The following is a 22118-nucleotide window of genomic DNA, read 5'->3' as shown; positions in this document are numbered from 1 at the left end:
CCTTGATGTTCTGACAGTAAGTGTTATTAATGTGGTATTATTACAAATTAGTTTCTTATTACAGACTTTCTTTAACCTTTAAAGTGTTCTCCAGCTTTCTGAAGCTCTTTCATCGTTTTTCTTTGGAGTCAGACGAACAACAAAAAATGATTATTATATATTTTTTTTACATTAATTTACTCAAATAGTGGCCTAAAATGAACAGAAACAGACATTTAATTATAATTTCTTGTATAACAGTTAATTCCCAACTACATTTGCATGATTGTGACAGCCATATTAAGTTTTTTATGTGGTTTTTGAAGCATTTTGGTCATGAGACGCCTCTTATTTCTTTATATTTTGCATGCTAGCAGCTTAAGTGATCTTCAGCAATAGTTTCAACACTTCCTGAAGCTCTTTCAGAGTTTTTCTTTGGACATTTTCTGCTTTTTTCCTCATTTTCAGTCCATCTTTTCTTCATTAAGCCACTTAACTCTGAGCTATGAACCATTCAGGCAGGAAAAGGCTCCTAACTCAAGGGATGAACCAGTGTTGTGTCCAACTTAGCAAAGAAGCCGTTTTAAACTGGATCTTTAGGCTCTTTGTTCCCAGCAGCCTGTCACAGAGACACATCATTTGTTCCCATTTCTTTAGCTGCATCTGTGAAAAACAGCTTCATAGTTTCAACTTTTTTGTACATTTACGTTAAAACTGCTTTCAGTTACCAAAAGAGTCAAATTAATATAAGAAATTCAGTTTAAAAAAAATCCTAATCACAAAAATATGAACGTTATCACGTCTAAAAGTAGAAAAGTAGGAAAAAAACAGACAATAATAAGAATTATATGTTATTCAACATCAATAAAAAGTAAATAAGATTCGATTTAAAGCTTAAAAAAGGAATATAAGATATAATCTAATGACTAATTATGGAACAATTAATATAAATGAAATGATTAAACTGTTTTATGCCACCAGAAATGAATAATCTAGAAGCTCGTTGTGGGATTCAGACTGGAATTAAGATTTGTTCCCATTTCTTTAGCTGCATGTGTGAAAAACAGCAAAGATAACACAGTGTGACAGACAGAAAACAGGATTTCTGCAGCAACAAGGTGATTCCCAAAGAGCTGTTAGCTGAAAACTTGGCATATCTCAGCATGGTGTGCAGTGTGTCCTTAAAACATTTGAGGAAACTGGACAAGTGGAGGACAGAAGAAGAAGTGTCAGGCCTAAAGAACTATCTACAGCAGATGAACAGGATCTGAAAGTGATGTCCTTAAGAAAGAGGAAAACATCCAGCAAAGACCTGACACAGGAGCTGAGAGATGCATCTGTTACCATGGAAACATCTGCAGACATTCACCTTAAAGCTGCTCAGAACTGAACTAACTCTGGTTCTGCCTCAGATTCTGGATTTAGGTTAATGTTGGAACATGTTTCAGTGAATCTCTGCAGCTGTTACCATGGAGACTTTTGCACAGATCAGATTCTGTACATCCAGAAGAACATTATCCATCATTTCTAACCTTTACTGACTGCTCGGTCCCTGTTTTTGTCCCTCAGTGTTTGGGACGGGTGAATCTGGGACGACAGAATCTCAGAAATGTGAGTATCAGTCGGTCGGTGCAGGCGGATCATCTGTTGTTGCTCCATTAAAAGCTGTTGTCCATCATGTGATCAGACACCTGCAGGACATTCGGCAGCGGCGTCTTCCAGCCTTTCAACCGTTCGGCGTTCTATGTGCGCTCCAACTGCCCGTTCACCCTCACCCGCTTCACCCACAACCGGGTGGAATGTGACATCACCGCACGGCGAGGGGACAGCGGTCTGCTGACCCAGGTCGAGATCATCATCAACAAAGTCCGAACCATCGTGCAGAGTGGAGGCATCCTGGTGGAGGAGAACAGGTCTGTTCACGTGTTCCATCCAGATTCTGCTCATGGAGAAGCCAGGCGGTCTGATCTGAGCGCACGTTTTAGCTCAGAACTTCCTTATTGATTAAAAAAGGGGGGAAAATTTACACCAGATCAGTGCTGGTTGATTATTAGCTCTTATTATCAGGTGTGTTTTTTAATGAACTCGAGTTAAACACACACCTCAGGTGTGCTGCAGGCTGCCACACTCTCCAAGGTGACTTACAGGCTGAGTAATGTTTGACCAGCGTTATCGCTTTAAAGGGACAGTTCGCCTCTTCTGACATGAAGCTGTGTAACATCCCATATCAGCAGCATCATTTCTGAACATCTTCTTACCCCCTGCTGCGTCCTGTGAGCAGAGTTCCAGCCTCGTTTTGGTGTTGATGAAGGTAGTCCGGCTAGTTGGCTGGGGTTTAAAAAATAAAGCGTTTTGCTTCTCAAAACAATATGCGTTCAGCAGAGTAATACATTTGCATCACAAAATGGTTCTCCAGGAGAAAGTCAGACCTCACAATCACTTGGCCCTATTTTCTCTCCCTTGGTATCACTGCAGACAGCCGCGCCTGTTACGGTGTTTACGAGAGATGGGACCAAGTCACACATGTGCAAGTCTCAAGTCCCAAGTAATTTTTTCTTGGTCAAGTCACCTTATTATTGCAGTTTTACCTGCAGAATCTGATCTTAATAAAGTGAAAACACAAAGATATAAGTAACTGTCAGTAAACATCATTGGCCAATGTGTCCAACCTGTCCACCCCGTATCATATCAAGCTAACGTTAGCTAACTACCGGCTAGGCTAACAGGATAATATTAGCTAATTTGACAGCACTTACTGGTCAGAATGGATCTTCAAATGACGAACAAAGTTGGAAGTTGTCGTCTGGCTGTCTGAGATGTTGATGCCGCATGTCTTGCACTGAGCTGTTTGTCTTTTGCCGTCAAAATGGTGATTATGAAAGCTGAAGACAACGACTCTCGGTCCCGCTGACATGTTGATGCATATCTGGTATGAGTTTATTCTCTCCAATAAACACTAAGGTATGTAGAGAGGGCATGGCTGACTGACAGGGTAGGGATCCAATCAGGACGCCATCCTCAGCCTGCGCTCCTACCGGGTAATCCATGTTATTTATTTTATTAATTTATTAATTTTATATTCAAACTGAAAACATGAACTGAATAACTCTCAAGTCATTCAAGTCATCGTGTCTCAAGTCAAGTGCCGAGTCTTTAACTTCCAAGTCCGAGTCGAGTCTCGAGTCTTTTATTTTTTGTCAAGGCACAAGTCATCAAAACAGCGACTCGAGTCCCCACCTCTGGTGTTTGCTGCTCTGTCTGCACGGTCTACACAGCACATAAACAAAAGAAAAGGAAACAAAACTAAACGAAAGGAAAGTTCTGACTTTTTCCTGGAGAACGATCTTGTGATGCAAATGTATTACTCTGTTGACCGCATATTGTTCTGAGAAGCAAAACGCTTTATTTTTTAAACCCCAGCCAACTAGCCGGACTACCTTCATCAACACCAAAACGAGGCTGGAACTCTGCTCACAGGACGCAGCAGGGGGTAAGAAGATGTTCAGAAATGATGCTGCTGATATGGGATGTTACACAGCTTCATGTCAGAAGCACAGGCTGGAAAACTGGGTCGGACTTTCTGGAGCGGTCCTTAACTGGTTCAGGTCCTACTTAGAAGGCCGGAGTTATTTTGTTACAGTTGGCAGCTATGAATCTGAGCGAGTGGCCATGACTTGGAGTCCCCCAGGGGTCAATTCTTGGACCTCTTCTGTTTAACTTGTATATGCTCCCTTTGGGTCAGATATTGCAGAACTTTAACATCAATTATCACAGTTATGTTATCATAACTGACACAGTCAGGACAGTTGACCCCTGGACTGTTTGTCTGCAGGGTATCCCTTCCCTACGACCACACCTACCAGCACATATTTCCTTACGGCGTCCACACCAGACTGAGAAGTTCGCTGCTTCCTCTGACCGTCAGCTGGCACGCCGTACCTGGAGGAATTGATACTCTTTGGGTGAGAGGAAAACGCACTCACAGAAACGCATCCGCCACATGTCGCTTATCCCATAGCTGCTGATGTTTTTGAATGGTTTGTTTTTCAGGTGGAGCTCGAGCAGGAGCTGAGCTCTGACATGACCGGACTGTGCGGGAAACACGACGTCCGGGGTACGACTTTCAAAACACGATCAAAGTTATCCTAAAAGCTGTCGTTATTATTTAGAAAACACTCCTTCTGATCAACATGACGTTCTTGTTACTCACAGCTGTCATTATTACCCATAATTACGGACTAATTGCACATCAGTGAATCTCATCTGTAAATTAAACACTTATTTTAAAGTTTAATTCATCTTTCAGTCACATTTCATGTTGCAGTTTTGTAAAATTTCTACGTTTATCCACTATTGATAGATTTTTTTATTTGATTTTTTTTTTTATTTGTTTATTTAGTCATTTATTATTATAATTAGTTAGTAGTCGTATTTTTTACTAGAATTTGTATTATTGTTGTTGTTAATATACAATCATTGTAAATATTTATAATTTTTTTGAGCTACTTGACTAATTTGAATTTCCCCCATTGGGGGATGAATAAAGAAAATAATAATAAAGTAATAAAATAGTAGTAGTAATAAAGTTATTCTATTCTATTTTTTTCTATTCTATTAAACTTATTTTAAAGTATAATTAATCTTTCTGTCATATTTCATGTTGCAGTTTTGTAAAGTTTCTATGTTTATCCACTATTTTCGCCTAAAACGAACCTTTTGGTGACTTTAGGCAGCGAGGAGCAGCTGATCTTAGAGAGCGTGCATCCCGAGGACACATGTCAAACACGAGATTCCACCTCCGCTTCTAATATGGTTCGATCACTGTCCCAATCTCTATTTTAAGCAGAGAAACTTTCGATAGTTTCATTGACTTTGGAGGGTGTTGCGTTACGAATCGCTGTGTGTTTCCTCTGATAATATCTGCAGGTATGTGAGAAATTCTTCTCACACATGTTTGATTGTCTGAAAGCCAAAACGTCCCAATACATCCAACTCTGTGAGGAGAACATTTACGGCTACGAAAGCAGCAAAAACATCAGCTGTGCTTTCTTCAAAGAGGTCGTCCTGCAGTGTGGAAAAAGAAGCCGTGTTTGGGAAACATGGAGATCTTTAACCGGATGCGGTCGGTGGTTTTCTTTATGAATGTACTCTCAGTTTAATTAACATTAGGGCTGGGCAACAATTAAAATGTTTAATCGAATTAATCACGATTAATCGCATTTGTATGCAGAATCCAAAAATGAATCCAAAAGTAGCGTATAGCTTTTAGCATTTAGCTTTATTTTAAATGTGCTGCCATATGAATGAAAGTGCCATAACATTTGTTGTGCAAACACACTTTTAACATCAGCATCTTTCTGTAGTTTTTATGTAGAAGCCTCGCTCCACTGTCTGTTTCCTTGAATGACTTGCTGCTATCAGTTGTGTGTTTTGCCTTTAAGTGATATTTTAGACTGGAACTACTACGCTGAGAAGACAATTCAACTTGGCAGAGTTTACAGATGACTTTGGTTCTGTCGACTCCGCCGTCTGGAAGAACTTTAACATGAAAATGGCCGAGTAAAAGTTCCGTACCCTTCTCCATGTTTGGTGGATCCGCCGATTACTTTCTTTTCCTGTTCCACAGCAGACAGCAGCAGACTTTTACAGAATAAAAGCCTGTGAGCAACAGACTTTTACAAAATAAAAGCCTGTGAGCAACAGACTTTTACAGAATAAAAGCCTGTGAGCAACAGACTTTTACAGAATAAAAGCCTGTGAGCAACAGACTTTTACAAAATAAAAGCCTGTGAGCAGCAGACTTTTACAATAATAAAATAAACAATAAAACAGGGGTGGTTTGTGGCGTAGTGGGTTGAGCAGGCGCCCTATGGCCCCGGTTCGAGTCCCACATCGGACGGCACTGTGCTGCGTGTTGTTCCCCCTCTCTCTGCCCCCTGCTTCCTGTCTCTCTGAATTTTCCATTAAAGGCACAAAAAAAACCCCAAAAATAAAATAAAATAAAATAAAACATCCGTTGATACGGGATAAGGTTTTTCTCGGCGTTAAATAATTAACGCGTTAACTCGCCCAGCCCTAATGAACATTTCCTTTATTTGGCGTCTCTTGATGTGATTGGTCTGTCTGTGTGCAGATGAACCGAGGTGTCCTGGTAACCTGCTTTATGTGGAGCAGGGCGCCGCCTTTGTTCCTAGCTGCTCCAACCCAAACCCTAGATTCTCCAACCAGGACATCACCAGCTCCTGTGTTTGCCCGAGTGGTGAGAACTGTCAAATTATGTGATTTAACTCTTTGCCATGCTGTTGTCTGTTGTTCATTTGCTTGTTTATCGGCCTGAACGTGGAACGTTGACCCAACTATGTTGCAGGCGAGGTGCTTAACGATCATGGAGATGGATTCCACTGTGTGAGTCCGTCCAGCTGCTCCTGTGTGTTCAATGACATGATCTACTTCAGCGGAGACCTACGCAGCACCAAGTGTCAGTCATGGTAAGTGGGCAGAAACCTGCAGACCGTTGGAATATTAGTGGCAGAAGAAGAGCAGGTTTGAAAGCTGCCTGCATGACAGAGGAAAAACTCGGGCTGTCACATCATAAACTTACAGGATGAAGAGATTAACAGTGACATAAACATGTTAAAAACATACCATCGACTTATCATCTTTGTGGTATCGAACAAAGACGGACGAGAAGCCTCTTTAACCAAGCTGTTCCTGCTACTCAAATATCCATTTCCTTTAAGATTTTCATCATATTCCTATATTGGGAAATATCCTAATAACTAATGACTAAATAGTGGTTATTTTTTTTGGAGTTTTATAGGGGGGAAAAAAAGGGTTTTACGATGTCTCTAACTTATTGATACACCTAGATACCATTTAATTCTAATGCTAAAAAGTCTGAAAAGCAATATAACATTTTCACCAACTGGGCTAAACGTCTGTCTTTTTTTACCAAGTCCAAACACAACATTACTTCTACTTACTTTCTACTTTACTATGTTAAAAAAAGAATGTTCTAAAACCTAAACATCTACACGATTTGTGCCTATTTATAGCATTGTGTTCAATTAAGGGTTTGCTAGCTGCTAGCTGCTAACAGGTCGCTAACACGTCAACACAAGTTATTGATTTTCCTCTTGGGAATTTGTGTCAATTAAAATTCTAACTTTGATTTAATAACATTTTGGTAATTCAGTGTTTTACACTTAATATCAAAACTAATTCAGTCCATGATGAGGGAAAAACAGAGCTAGCTAGCTAGCATATAAATTTAAAAAAAAAAGTGATTTGGTGGTTTAGCTAACTTTAGCTCATGAAGGTAAATGACAGAGCAATCAAAATATATGCTTTCTCTGTTCAGCTGTGCATTAACATATTGGCTGAAGATACTTTCAAATCTTTGAGTTCTATTTTTATTTACATTTTACACAGCGTCCTATCTTTTGGGGGAATTGGAGTTGTAATTTTGATGGTCTCAAAAACATTTTGTTGGTCTACGTAAACACTGAAAAGTCATTAACAGACTTCTTCAAAGGTGTTTTGATATAGAATTTGTTCTCTTGTCATTCCCCTGCCATTAAAAGATAAATAAATGACCAAAAACAATTAATATTGGCCACAAGCCAAATTATTTTCCTCAGCATTTGCATTTATTTTGGCTGAGAATTTGAAAATCAGTTTTTCCCTAAAAGATTCTCCACTCTTCAGTAAATGTGTTAAGTGGAAAATGTGGATATTTAGTTAAAGAGACGATGAAGGACATAAAACTTCCCTCATTGATCACTTTTATGACATTTTATGCCCCTGTTTTAACACCTCTACCGAGAACATGCTCTTTGGAGGGTTGGGGTACCAACTTTCCAACTCGAGGCTAAACCGTTCGACCTCTACAGCCACAACCGTAACGTTAATTTGACCTAAAAATGAACAGGATACAGCTTTAAGTTTTTCTTTCCGTCCTCAGTTTGTGTGACGGTGGGAGGTGGCACTGCTCTGAAAACTCCTGCCCTGACAGATGCCTCATTGAAGGACAGTTTGTAACAACATTTGATGGCAAACAATACGCAGTTCCTGGTAAATGCAGATACATGGCCTCACAGGTACATCTCCCCCACACATTGTGACACATTAACTGCCTGATTTTTTAAATTGTTAATAGCACAAATTTCTCTTTACAATTATCAGGGCCTCGAGTGGACGATAAAAATTGAGTTTTCTGAAAAGGAAGCATCGTTGAAAACAGTTGTGCTGCAGCTTTTTAAGGTAAAAACAGCCTTGAGACATTGACTTGACTTAATACTTCAATAATATTGAGTAGGAGGAGCCTCACTGTACATGTGCCTGCAGGAAATATATACATTTACAAACAGCATGGTCAAGTTTGGAGACCAGGAAATCACTGAACTTCATCAGTCTGGTAAGAAGCAGAAACTGGGCTTAAGAATTCCACCTACAACACTAAAATCACTTACCAATCGCTCTCATTTGTCAGATCATGCCCTCGTTTTCTGGCAGTCCTCAATGTATGTCCAAGTCCACACATCTGTTGGAATGAAGATCCAAGTCCAGGTGTTTCCTGAAATCCAGCTTTACATAACCCCACCGAGGAACTACACTGGCAGGATCTCAGGTTTGGAGCTAAAACGCATTGAACCGGCCTCTTTAATTCAACTTTAACTTCATTTTAGAGTGAGACTATCTGTCAGTGGGGTCACAAGGCACTGAAAGGATCGGATTATTGGCTAAATTACAATCAGACTGAGTTATTAAGTGCATGTAGACACCTTAATCTGACTAAGAACTGGATCGGATCGGATTCAGACCCCGAGATAACTGGGTTGAAAGTCACTCTAAACCTGCTTGTAGACGCTGAAGCACGTGGTGAATCAGACATATTCCATTACAAAAAAAGCATGAGATGTTTACATTTAATTTACGTTAAACTTGTTTATATTCACTGTAAAGTGTTAAACTCTTCAAGGACTGGAACCCCGAGCAGTAATCAGGCAGCTGACCAGGCCTGGAATTTCGTCATTTTAGGGGCAAGGCCACTTGGCCTTTTGTGTTGTCAATTTTTTAAGGGCACAAAGGCCATAAATTAAAACAATGATTTAACAAATGATATGAAGTGACTACGATTGTATATGCATTTACAATACTTTTATATATACTTATTAAGCATTCAATGGACACCAAATTGCAATTAAACAAATGTTTTATTAAAACTACACAGGATTCTAATAGCACAGACATGTTTGGCTCACTGTGAGACTGTGGTAGTGGGCCTACGTCAAGGTGTGTCCTTATTCTGAGTCACTTGAAGATGGAGATGATGAGTCAGGGAGATTTGGACTTTTGGGGTTTCTTTGACCATAGGGATGAATATTGGGTCTCCTTTTGTTGATGCCAGCTGCCCACCATCTTGCCACAGCTTCATCACTTTGATATTCAACTGGAGCACAATCCTGGGATTTGATGAGGAGTAGATCTTCAATTGTTGAAGTGTGCAGGCTTAAACGCCAATCGCCCTGCATTCTCTTCATTACTGAGAACTGCCGTTCAACTTGAGAGGTAGAGACAGGAAAAACTAGGACTATTTGTATGAGGTGCAGCAGATTGGGGTACATTCTTCCCTTCTCCAACAAGAATCTGGACCATAATGAGAGGAAAGTTTCCCTACTATGGTGACGCACAATGTCGTGTTTGGCTCTGAACCATTCCTTGTCTACCTCAGGCACATTGCAGCCATTTTTGGTCAGGAGGGGCTCGAAGTGTTTACATAAATGATGGATTTCTTCCTCCCCAAACTCCTCTAAGAGATTTGGTTCTGTTGGGAAATTGATTGGATCAAATATTTCAGCAGCCAGGAGTACAGGGTCGGTGGAGAAAGTTGAGAATCTCTCACCAATGGCCGCAATGATGTTGTTAATTATGTTTTTCCTTGACAGAAGGAAGGCTTCGGCAGTAACATTGGACTTTCTGATGTTTATTCTATTGTATGCAAATTCCTCACTGGTGGTTGTGAAGGACTCAAGCACTGGACGGAGATAGGGGCCTGGCTTCTCTGTTTGTTTGCGTAGCGCAGCCTGTGCAGCCAGGATCCTGCTTCGCACACACGACAAGGGCAGTTGATCTCCTTGGAAATTCAGTGAGAGTTCAGCCAGGTCAGATAGAAGATCCTGATACAGTGCCATATAAAGAATAAACTTTGGTGAGGTCAACTGCCTTAACACTGCCCTGATCTTTTCTTTGTCTGGTGATACCTCATCCTGTCTTTCCTGGAGGTGGGTAACAATGCTTCTGTAGTTTTTTGTCGCAAGACAGGAAACAGCCCTCCTCCTGTGATCTATCCACCTGGTCCCCAGGGAGCGAGCTGGTTTAATGACGTGCTCCTCCAGTTCCTCTCCAATGGCCTTCAACTCCCTCCATTTTTTGGGAGAACGACGGTAGAGAGAGTAGATCTTCATGAGCAGGTCATCAATCTTGTTCAAAGAAAAACAGAAAATACAGAATTAAACAGGCATTATTAAGGCATTAATCAGACATTGTATTACAAATTCTATTTGTATATTTTATAGAAGAATTACTCCTCCTACCTGTTCAAAGTATGTGCCCTTGAAGGCATCCTTCAGACATAGCTCTAGTCTGTGGGCAATGCAATGTACTTTAAGCATCCACGGCACATGTCCCTGTAGTTTGGTGAGGACACCATTTGTCTTCCCAAAATTGACTGCTGCACCATCAGCTGCTGTTGCTGTCAAGCAGCCACTCAGATCAATGTTGTTGTCTGCACACTTTTCCATAATGGCCTCAAATATTCCATCTGCATTACATGCTGTTGGCTCTGCAATACTTTAAAAAATATGGAACACAAAAAAGAAATTAAGAATTAGGTCTTCTTACTATTAAATAACTGAAAATGTAATTACAATCACCTGAACCTATGTAAAATCATTACATTCTTTCTCTCAAATTTCCTGCCCTTTTCTAATTAATTGTAAAGCAAAAAAACAAAACAAACATATTTTTACATCTATATAGTAGACTATTTGTCTATCTTATTCTTACCCAAGTAATCTGATTGTCGGGGAGCCGTGTTCAATAAGCTTTATGCTTATGACTTCCTTATCCGATGTTCCTTTGTCTGTGCTGCCATCAAACAGTAAGGAGCAGTAGAAAGGCTCACATTTTTTCAGAGCTTGAAGTTGGTCTCTGATGCTGCCAGCAATGTGCTCAATGAATATGCGGCAGGACTTTGAATTATGGTAGGTGAACCCGAGCTCCACCCCATGCTTGCGCTCCACTGACACAAGAGTTTTGTACAGACTAAACGGCTGCTCAGTATATGCTACAGTGTATGCAATGTCAAATAACTTGCACATCTTTGTTTCGGTTTTGTTGTTGAGCTTCTGGAGCTGTGTAACTGTTTTCGAAGTAGTTGGAGCCTGATTTGATTGCTGCCATGCTGTGATGTGAGCTTTTGACTCATAATGTGTTTTGGCTGTACATTTTTTAACATTTGTGCTGCCAGTTATGTATGTGTCTGTGTTATGGATATATGTGTGTTGTGCAGTGCGGTTTTTATAGTGCTCCCTGCAGATGCAGCACCACAACTTAGTAACATAGCCTTCCTTGTCCTTCTCAAAGTGCAGCCAGTCATACCCCCAAGACTCTACAGTGGTGGCAGTGGTTTTTCTCTTCTTGCTGTTTGCATCTACCTCTTGGTCATGGCCTTGTCCCGGTCCCTCCATGTCTTCTCCTTTTTCTCTCCTTTCCTCACCCTTGTTCCTGTAATCGCTCTCATCTTCTCCTGCCTTTTCTTGTCCTCTCTCTTCCCTGGTTTCTAGCCCATTGTCTCCTCCAGCCTTCTCTAAATCTGTCTCATTTCTTTCTCCTCTACCATCTCGTTGTCTTGGTACTTCAGAATCTCCTCCTGTTACTTCTGTTTCCCTATCATTATCAAGGCCTTCATCATTTCCTCCTCTCTCATCAATGTTCACTGGACTTTGTCTCTCCACTCTTGTCTGCTCTTCTTCATGTCCAACTCTCTGTTGTTTTTTTTCTGGCTCTCTGTCCACTGACTGATCTGCCTTACTGTAACTAAAAAACAATTAGTATTTTAATTTAATATGTCCATTTGATCACACACTTTTAACATAAATTAATAAACGTAATGTGATGTATAATTGAAAGGGTAATGTGACTTATCTTATAGAACTAATTAACTAATAAACACTAATGAGTGTTCAATATGCGATACAACCTCTGTACGTTATTTTAACTGGTTACCCTAACTTATATACTTAGCTTGTTTCTCTCCCGTTCAAATTGGGGACAGTTTTAATCGGGGGCAGAGTGTCATAATCTGTCACCTTAATTTTAGGTGTGCTGTTACTTATACTAACAAACTACAATATCTTGTTCCCTCTTGAATCATTATTTACCACTCACCTCCTGAAAAATGAGTCCATTGTTTTGCAGTTTTTAGCTGCATCTTCAAAGTTTCTTTTAATACACTTCTCCCTTCGCTGTTTGCTCGGCATAGTTTTATCTGGGGATGATAAGAGAAAACAAACTAATGTTGCTGCAAGTAACAACACAAAAAACAATGAGACAAAATCTCTTCGGATTGATCGGCAGTCGTTAACAAAATTAAACACAAAACTATGTGCAGAGACTAATTATGGAATTATGGATACTGTGAAATGCTTAAACATCGTCCGAGCTCTCTGAACTGTCTTCGGACCCATCTAAATCAGTTCCATTTTTTCCCTTTTCTCACAAAGTGTGGCCGGCGTGTGCGCAAACTGTCACCATGCCAGATTCAATATATTCAAAATATCATCCTCCTCCCCTCCTTTGGCAGGCATATCTTTTCTCTTCACGGCCGGCTGTCCCAACCATCGCCACATTTTGTTAGTGTTTGTGTCTGTATTTGTACCAATAACACGCTGTCAAATAATGCTCCCCCTTCTCAATGCATTCATTCACAATGATGGAGCAGAGTCACCTAAATAAACAGAAGTGTCCCAAATACAAAAATCAAATGGTGAATGACACCCCATTTGTGCATGTTAAGATAACTGCTTGTTAATACGATAAGTGTTTTATTACTTTGCATGTCTTCCAAAAGATAAAATAATCAGACGCAGGGTAGCAAAACATTATGGGCGTGAAAACGAAACTTAGAAAATCGGCTCGGCGCATGCACAAAGTAGTAATTCTCGACAAGTAGGAGAAATCGACTGAACACCGGCGTCTATCGTATTTCCAAACCAAGAGTGACCCACTCCCACTCCCCTAGTACGGCAGCCTCGGCGGATGCGTTCCCATAGAAACTGCGCTCGCGCGTCCCGCGAAATAGATGGTAAAGTTCCTCATTTATCATCGGCAAAGCCGGCTAGTGAGTTTTTTTTAATACACGCCAAAAATAACTTTCATCCGCATTTGGCGGGTTGGCGGGTGTTACTTTAGAGCCCTGGATATAAACGAGCAGCAAACGAACCTAGTCCGCAGAGGTCTTTGACAGCTAACTTTGACAGCGCTAACTGCCTAGTTGTTAGCTAACTGCCTAAAAATAAAAGAACACAACTGCAACGTAGTAACAAAAACACTTCAAAATATTATAATTATGTATTACCATACGAGCAAGAAATAGTAATGTTATCCATAAAATTACACTTAAAGCTGGACAAATGAAAAACTTAACGGCAAACAGGATAATCACAAAACCTTACCTCACCTCAGCTCTTGAGCGGAGAATCAGCGGAGAATCAGCGGAGAATCAGCTGGCTACGCACACGGACGCGTGAGGGGGTGGGCGGAGATAGACTGATGTCAACTGTCATCATAGACCGTCCGAGCGGTGTATTCCAGGCTCGAATCAAGCGCACCGCTGATTTATTTATTTTTTCTCCACCAGATGCTCATTGATCATTGAAGCCGTGTCAGAAAATAGGCAGACTGCTAAACCGCAAAACTTAGTCAGAGAGGGCATCAAGGCCACTGTGGCCTTATGGCAGATATAATTTTCAAGGGCACAAGGCCAAAGTGGGAGGGCACGAGGGCCATGGCCCTCGTGGCCCTCTTGAAATTCCTGCCTTGCAGCTGACAGTCGTCAGACTTTTGATTGTAATGAGCAGAAAGCTGAACTCTGAACTCAAGAAAAGAAAGAGAGCTGAAAACAAGCGCTGAGATGGATGATTATTGGGTCGACCACGAAGTGCCAGCCTTTATATCACTGTGGGGTCACATGGCGCTGAAAGGATCAGATTATTGGCTAAATTACAATCAGACTGAGTTATTAAGTGCATGTAGACACCTTAATCTGACTAAGAACTGGATCGGATGATAATCCGATCCTTTCAGCGCCATGTGACCCCACAGTGATAATCCTGCCGGAACGCGGCTGCAGAAACTTCCTCTTTTGGCACGACTTTGTTCAGAAATGTCTCCAACCTTCATTTAGCCCGTTTCACTGCTCTACATCAGACCAAATAAAGCTCAGAGAAGTTAGAGATGCAGGTTATGTGGAATGCAGCTTGATAAAATCTGTGATAAATTATGACCCTTTCGTCTTTCCACAGTACGTGTCATGTGAGAAAAGTGTGAACCGCACGAGTTCAGGGGTGTTTTAACGAAGCCGACTATGTATTTCATATTTTCTAGAGTTGGATTCATTCACAGTCAGAATCTCTTTCAGGTCTTTGTGGCAACAACAACAACGACACCACTGATGACCTCACCACCAGCAGCGGGATCGTCGAGAACTCAGCGAAGCATTTTGCTTTGTCTTGGAGTTTGGGAGCGTGCTCCAGAAATATCCCGACTCCCTGCATCAACACTGACAACGGTACCAATTACTGATTAACCCTAATGCCTGATAGGGGACATTTTTCTCCACTTGGGGTGTACTTTCTCCTCTAATTTCACACTGTAGATACTGATACTCATCATGCTTGGTCCAGTTGTGCATTTTTGACTTTTTTCGAATTTCAAACTCACTTCATATACAATGCAATTTTTCATTGTGTAGAAAAAAAAACTCCTTAATTTCTGAAAAGGGACATTTTTGGCATAACAAAATAATTAAAAATCAATGTTGTTGCTAATCATTGACATATCCCAGACCATAATTATCCCTTCTCAATAATTCCACTTTGCATTCCATATTTTGAAAATACTGGCACCTAAAGGCTTAAAATTTGGGCTAAAAAGTTCAAATTGGCATCTAAAGGGTTAATTTTTTTTAAAAATAATTGAAAACTTGGTAGTTATGATCAGAACTGAAGTGGAATAAAAGATCTACAAAAAAAAAGTGGAAAAAAATATTAACATATGTTTTTAGGTCGTTTTAAAAGGGGACAAAAATGTCCCTTTTCAGAAATTAAGGATTTTTTTTTTTTTTTAAATCAGACAGCAAAAAAATTGAAAATCCCTAAAAATCAATGTTGTTGCTGATCATTGACATATCCCAGACCATAATTATCCCTACTCAATAGTTCCACTTTGCTATATTTTCAATATATAGAATGCAGTTTTTGTGGGGTTTTTTGTTTGTTTTTTTACATAAATTGGCGTTTAAATCATATAAACCAGTATTTAAAGGGTTAAATTTTTGAAAATAATTGAAAACTTGGTAGTAAGATCTACAAAAAAAATATTAACATATGTTTTTAGGTCGTTTTAAAAGGAGACAATGTCCCTTTTCAGAAATTAAGTTGTGTTTTAAATCAGGTATGAGGGTTAAAAAACATGAATATAATCCTTCATATTGGATGACATCTACAGAACAGGGATGAGAACTTACATAGTCAAGACACAGACAGCATATCACATTCTAGTTGCCTGTTTGGTTTGATGGTCTCGTGTATTTGTGCAGAAATATTTGCAGAAGAAAAGTGCTCAGTGTTGAATGACCCGACTGAGATATTTTCAAAGTGCCACGGTTACATTCCGACCGATCAACACCACACGGTAAGAACGAACATCTCCACACGTTACTGCGTTCGTGATGAACTTCCATCTTCAGCGAACTGTTCCCTGTTTCCAGGCGTGCATCCAGAGAACCTGCAACTGTGGCACCAACCTGCTGCAGTGCTTCTGTGTCGCTCTGGAAAACTACGCCAAAGCCTGCGTCGGTCTGGGCGTTGAACTGGGCGACTGGAGGAAGGCCGCCAACTGCTGTGAGTTCAGCTTTCCATCACCGGACTCACATTTAAGGATCAAATTACACGAGATAAAAGCTTCAAATGCTGCATCTGATCGTTTATTCATTGAAGCAATGAGCATAAAATAATAGGGCTGGGCGAGTTAACTCGTTATTATCGCGTTAACGCATTCATTATTTAACGCTGATAAATATTTTATCGCGAATTAATGCAGTTTTTTTTAAATATTAATTTTTGGGGCTTTTTGCCTTTTAATGGAAAGTTCAGAGAGACAGGAAGCAGGGGGCAGAGAGAGGGGGAACAACACGCAGCACCCCTGTTTTATTATTTATTTTATTATTGTAAAAGTCTGTTGCTCACAGGCTTTTATTTTGTAAAAGTCTGCTGCTCACAGGCTTTTATTTTGTAAAAGTCTGTTGCTCACAGGCTTTTATTTTGTAAAAGTCTGTTGCTCACAGGCTTTTATTATTGTAAAAGTCTGTTGCTCACAGGCTTTTATTTTGTAAAAGTCTGCTGCTCACAGGCTTTTATTTTGTAAAAGTCTGTTGCTCACAGGCTTTTATTTTGTAAAAGTCTGTTGCTCACAGGCTTTTATTATTGTAAAAGTCTGTTGCTCACAGGCTTTTCTTCTGTAAAAGTCTGTTGCTCACAGGCTTTTATTTTGTAAAAGTCTGTTGCTCACAGGCTTTTATTTTGTAAAAGTCTGCTGCTGTCTGCTGTGGAACAGGAAAAGAAAGTAATCGGTGGATCCACCAAACATGGAGAAGGGTACGGAACTTTTACTCGGCCATTTTCATGTTAAAGTTCTTCCAGACGGCGGAGTCGACAGAACCAAAGTCATCTGTAAACACTGCCAAGTTGAATTGTCTTCTCAGCGTAGTAGTTCCAGTCTAAAATATCACTTAAAGGCAAAACACACAACTGATAGCAGCAAGTCATTCAAGGAAACAGACAGTGGAGCGAGGCTTCTACATAAAAACTACAGAAAGATGCTGATGTTAAAAGTGTGTTTGCACAACAAATGTTATGGCACTTTCATTCATATGGCAGCACATTTAAAATAAAGCTAAATGCTAAAAGCTATACACTACTTTTGGATTCATTTTTGGATTCTGCGTACAAATGAGATTAATCGTGATTAATCAGGGAAATCATGCGATTAATTAGATTTAACATTTTAATCGTTGCCCAGCCCTATAAAACACATATAAGTCAGCTAAAGTATGCTGCAGTATAACTAATTGTTTATGAGGAAGTGAGTAATCTGCTTAATGCGACTCAAAAATTTGTGTTGAAGCTCTGAAATGTCCAAAGAACCAAGAGTTCTTCTCTGAGATGGTGGCCTGTAACCGTACGTGCAGCTCGCTGTCTGGTCCTGACCCGCGCTGCGAGCTGGAGGACGATCCGGTCGAGGGCTGCGGATGTTCGGAAGGAACCCACCTGAATGACGGACACGTCTGCACCCCAAAGGCCCAATGTGGGTGCCGACACCGGGGGGGCACAGCACCGCCGGGGCCTGTAATCATCGAAGGACAACAGTGGTGAGTTCATCACGGCTTCATCAGATATGTTTCACCAACATATGATGATGGAGGAGCTTTTGCTTGATATCTGAGACCCTTTTTTTTTTTGTATTTTCAAGCCTTTGTGAGAATGGAGAACTGCACTGCTCCGAGGACTGTGGTAAGCAGGCTTTTTACATAAATTATACCCGATGTGGAGTCAGAAGTGATAAAGGAATAATGCTCTCATCCCGTTGAAGGTTGCAGAAACGGGAAGGTTTGTGTTCAGTGCTCGGAGAACCCAGCGAACACAGCTCAGAAGACCTGTGACAGTCTCAGCAAACCATTGGTAGGTGTTGCTTTAGGTGACTAACGAGCTCTCAGATTAAAGATTTAGGCTGTGTTCCAAACCGCATACTTCTCCTACTACTCCTACTAACTTTTTGAGTTAGTAAGCGAGTTTGAGTAAGCGAGAAGTTCCCAGATGCATTCTAGATTCTCCTAAATGTTGGGTATGCATCATGAGGTTACTACTCATACTCAAACTACCCAAGATGCAACGTAACGTGACGTCGCCGATCGTCATTTCCTGTCAAAACGGCAGTTTCAAGCTAGCTACAACGAGGGTAGGTTCACTTCCTGTTTTCAAAACAAAAGCACCAATTGTATGGTAATGGCTTTCCCTATGATAAAAGGCAACGGGTATTTTATTTTGTGAAAATAACCGGAAGTGCGTTAGCTCACTGCGGCTAGCTTTAGTAGCGCCGAATTCGTGGGAACAAAATTGTAAACAGCCGGTATTTTGTCAGGTTTTCAACACGTTGGGGATCTAAACGACTACTTTCTCACCTGAAAATGTTTCAAATGTTGCTAAAGTTTACAGAGTTTAGAGCTTAAGAGAAATCAGCTTCAGGCCGGCTGATTTCGGCTCGGGCAGGAGCGAAATGCATTGTGGGTAAACGCTCTGCATACTGTCTGATCGATCAGTACGTAGTATGGAAGTATGTAGTATGCGGTTTCGAACACAGCCATAGACGGTTTCTAACTGTATTTATTACTTAATCTCACATCTATACTGTGAGATTATTGTGGGAATGATTAAAGTCACATTACAGACTTTAATTTAAAGTAATTTCCCCACATTTCAGTTCCATCATGTAGATATTACAACTCTTTTTAAGCACGGTCCCCCTCATATCAGGGCTCCCATCTTTCTCTGAGCCTCAGACTGATTAAAGGCTGTACGTTATGTAGAGAAAATTATTTTTCTTTGAGAACTGTGAGTATTAAAAACTATCATTTTCATTTTTTTTTAAACTTCCTGTCAGTTTAATTGAAGTTTTTTCCTCTTTTCATCACATTTTTGACAGTTATCAGCCCTGAAAGGCTTCCCTCTGCTCTGATTTTCAGGGTTTCAATGCGACCTGTGAGAGCGGCTGTTACTGCCCAGGTGACCAGTATGAGGATCACCATGGAAACTGTGTTTCCAGAGACAACTGCAGCTGTGTGTACAGTGGCAGAGTGTTCAGAGCAGGACAGCAAGTCAAAAGCAACTGTAAAACATGGTAAAAACACTGAAAAGACATGCAAACACGTTGGGGACGTCGGTAGGGTTGCCAACCGTCCCTTGAAAAACGGAATCATCCCGTATTTAGAAACAAATGTAGGCGTCCCGTATTGAGCTGAAAAGGGACGCACTTTGTCCCGTATTATCGTGAGAATAAAAAAAAATCAAATGTCAGTGGAATAAATGAATAACACGGCGCTTTATATGAAAATGTAAGGTAAACTTGCTCCCTGGCCCTCTCCCGCTCTGTGACCAATGAGCTGACAGCACATTCATAAAGAAGTACGACAATACGGAATCCCGCTCATCAAGTAGCGTTGAGTTGCGCATGCAAAATTGCATTGAGTTGAGTTTTGCATTAAGTTTATAAGTTCTATTTTTAAATATGTTTACAAGTCTGTTTGCACTTTTGTTATTGTCTATCTATTGTTTTATATTTATTTATACAGTTTTAAGTTTAAGACAGATTTCTGTTTAACTCTTTCGGTGCCAAAGACGTCTATAGAGGTCAATTGCGTTTTTTAACGGAGCGGGCTGGGGGACAATCTAGCGGAGTTTGTCACTAAATCTTAGGCTTGTAAACACTAAACAGAGAATATACTGGCAAAATTACCCGCAAGGTGGCAGCAGTGCCACTTTGCACAAAAAAAGAAGCTCGTTTTCTCCGTTTTTTGGTCAAACAGCTGTTTTTGGTGAAACCAACCTATGTTCTACTGTCTATTACTAAAGGACTGAAAATGGTAGAAACAAACTTTTTCCTGATGAAAGAAGAGATTCTACTCTTTCGTTTGATAATTTCGGTGTGTACATAGTCATAAGACACACTTTTCTGTGGGTCTTGGAAAATCAGTCAAAATACTGTAAAACACTTGGCAGTATGGGTCTCTCTGCACTGAAAATGGCTGGCAGCCAATGAGTTAAGAAAGATATTTATTTTATTCAGTTTATTTTGTTATTTTGTAATAAAGTACATTTCTGGTTAAACATTTGTTTTCCATGTGTTTATATCACTCAAAAATATGCATTTAATTCAATTCAGGTTCGAGTCAAATAGTTAAAAAATCATTTCACTTACAAAAAAAGAGCCAAAAAAAAAACATAAAAAAATCGCCACGCCAGGAAGGGTGAAGGCAATCGGGTCGGCCGTTCCTGCCAATGAGGTGTCCCTTATTTTTCTTTCAAGGAGTTGGCAACCCTAGACGTCGGTAAACGATAACGGTGATTTGACTCCATCTCTCACAGCATCTGTGGTCGGGGCCAGTGGCTCTGCGATGGCGATCCGTGTCCCGGAAAGTGTCAAGTTTACGGAAACGGACATTACCAGACTTTTGACTCCAAGTGGTATCGCTTTGATGGACACTGTCAGCACACGCTTGCAGAGGTGAGACCCTCTGGGGGCCCATAATGTGGAGGAGTTGGTGCAAACAAGAAAGAGCTGTTCCTGCGAAACAGCAGTGAGAATGCTTATGAGCTGAATGGGGATAGCTGACCATGCTAAAAAAGCTGAAAATAGTTCAATTTTAGCAGTAGAAACTGTTGCTGAGGTATTGGTTGAAGGAATTTTGTGATTTTTGTGTTCTACCAAACTTAACATTGGAGTTAGTCAGAGAATTTGAGAGGTTGATCTCTGTAAATGTGAGCTCTCTAGTAGTTACATTGGCTGAAAGAGAACAAATTTTCCTACATTTTAAGGTATAATTTCCATTCATTTGAATGACGGGAAAAGTTGAATATCTCAAAAGATGTAAAAGTTAAAAACACCAAAAATGATAGCAGGAATCTGCTGAAAGAGCCGAACGTTTTGATACCAAAATTGTAGAAATAGCTGAAAGTATGCAGGAGTAGCTGGGTGCCGAAAATTGGCGGAATAATAATAATAAAGTGAAACAGGAACTTAATAGTGAGAATACCTTAAAGCATTTTCACAATAAACACAGCTTAAGGATGAGTTTGAACCGCAAAGCATGAAAGGAAAGTTAATTTAAAAGCTGGCATTGGGCGTCCTGAGCAGTCGGTTCATCACCCACTTTGCATCGTTCATTTCAGGGTGTTGATGGCACCTTCTCTGTCAGAGTGGAGAGCGTACCTTGCTGTGATGAGGCTCTCACCTGTTCCCGCTCCATCGTCATGGACCTACAGGTAGATCATCTCATTACTCATCCTGCACTTTTATTCTGTCAGTTAAATAGTTTGGATGATTCCCAGTAGGAGGATGTTTGCTTGGAGCTAGGAGGACTGAAACTGCAGCCATTTCTACGTTTCTGCACTTATTTCTGCATTTATCCGTACTCTCCAGCGTGGGCATCACAGGGAGAGCACACTCCTGGTTTGAATCGTACCTCACTGGTCGGTCATTCAAAGTATCTTGGCTTGGTTACACTTCTGCAGCACCACCTCGCCACAGGGGTCCCCCAAGGTTCAGTACTGGGACCTCTTCTCTTTGACTTATACACCACCTCACTGGGCCAGATTATCCCATCACATGGCTTCTCATACCAAAGCTATGGTGACGATACCCAGCTCTATCTGTCATTCCCACCTGACGACCACACGGTCTCAGCACCAAACTCAGACTGTCTCTCTGACATATCAAAATGGATGAAAGCCCATCACCTCCAACTGAACCCCTCTAAAACTTAACTACTCGTCTTCCCAGCCAAACCAACCGTACACCACAGCCAGGGCTCTAAATCAACACCCGCCAACCCGCCAAATGCGGGTGAAAGTTATTTTTGCCGTGTATTAAAAAAAACTCACCAGCCGGCTTGGCCGATGATAAATGAGGAACTTTACCATCTATTTCGCGGGACGCGAAATTATTATATACAGTCCATGCGCAGTTTCTATAGGAACGCATCCGCCAAGGCTGCCGTAGGGGAGCGGGTCACTCTTGGTTTGGAA

General features: G+C 40.7%; 1 protein-coding gene across 1 annotated transcript in view; it reads left to right on the top strand.

The window, feature by feature from the left end:
- The window catches only part of LOC142385910 (uncharacterized), a 37304-nt gene that overhangs the window by 180 nt on the left and 15006 nt on the right, over positions 1–22118 (top strand). The window contains exons 2-21 of the mRNA XM_075472593.1: positions 1549–1590; positions 1667–1892; positions 3812–3941; positions 4030–4093; positions 4709–4791; positions 4906–5101; positions 6113–6238; positions 6347–6467; positions 7943–8078; positions 8326–8395; positions 8471–8608; positions 14681–14830; positions 15860–15954; positions 16031–16163; positions 17446–17689; positions 17791–17831; positions 17911–17999; positions 19061–19215; positions 20460–20598; positions 21264–21356. Coding sequence (XP_075328708.1) covers positions 1549–1590; positions 1667–1892; positions 3812–3941; positions 4030–4093; positions 4709–4791; positions 4906–5101; positions 6113–6238; positions 6347–6467; positions 7943–8078; positions 8326–8395; positions 8471–8608; positions 14681–14830; positions 15860–15954; positions 16031–16163; positions 17446–17689; positions 17791–17831; positions 17911–17999; positions 19061–19215; positions 20460–20598; positions 21264–21356 — 2471 coding nt within the window. The remainder of the gene's footprint in view (positions 1–1548; positions 1591–1666; positions 1893–3811; positions 3942–4029; positions 4094–4708; positions 4792–4905; positions 5102–6112; positions 6239–6346; positions 6468–7942; positions 8079–8325; positions 8396–8470; positions 8609–14680; positions 14831–15859; positions 15955–16030; positions 16164–17445; positions 17690–17790; positions 17832–17910; positions 18000–19060; positions 19216–20459; positions 20599–21263; positions 21357–22118) is intronic.

The sequence above is a fragment of the Odontesthes bonariensis genome, chromosome 8 (assembly GCF_027942865.1).
Source record: "Odontesthes bonariensis isolate fOdoBon6 chromosome 8, fOdoBon6.hap1, whole genome shotgun sequence".
NCBI lineage: Eukaryota > Metazoa > Chordata > Actinopteri > Atheriniformes > Atherinopsidae > Odontesthes > Odontesthes bonariensis.
Note: the sequence above shows the minus strand (reverse complement) of the source record. Positions and strands in the feature narration are given on the sequence as shown.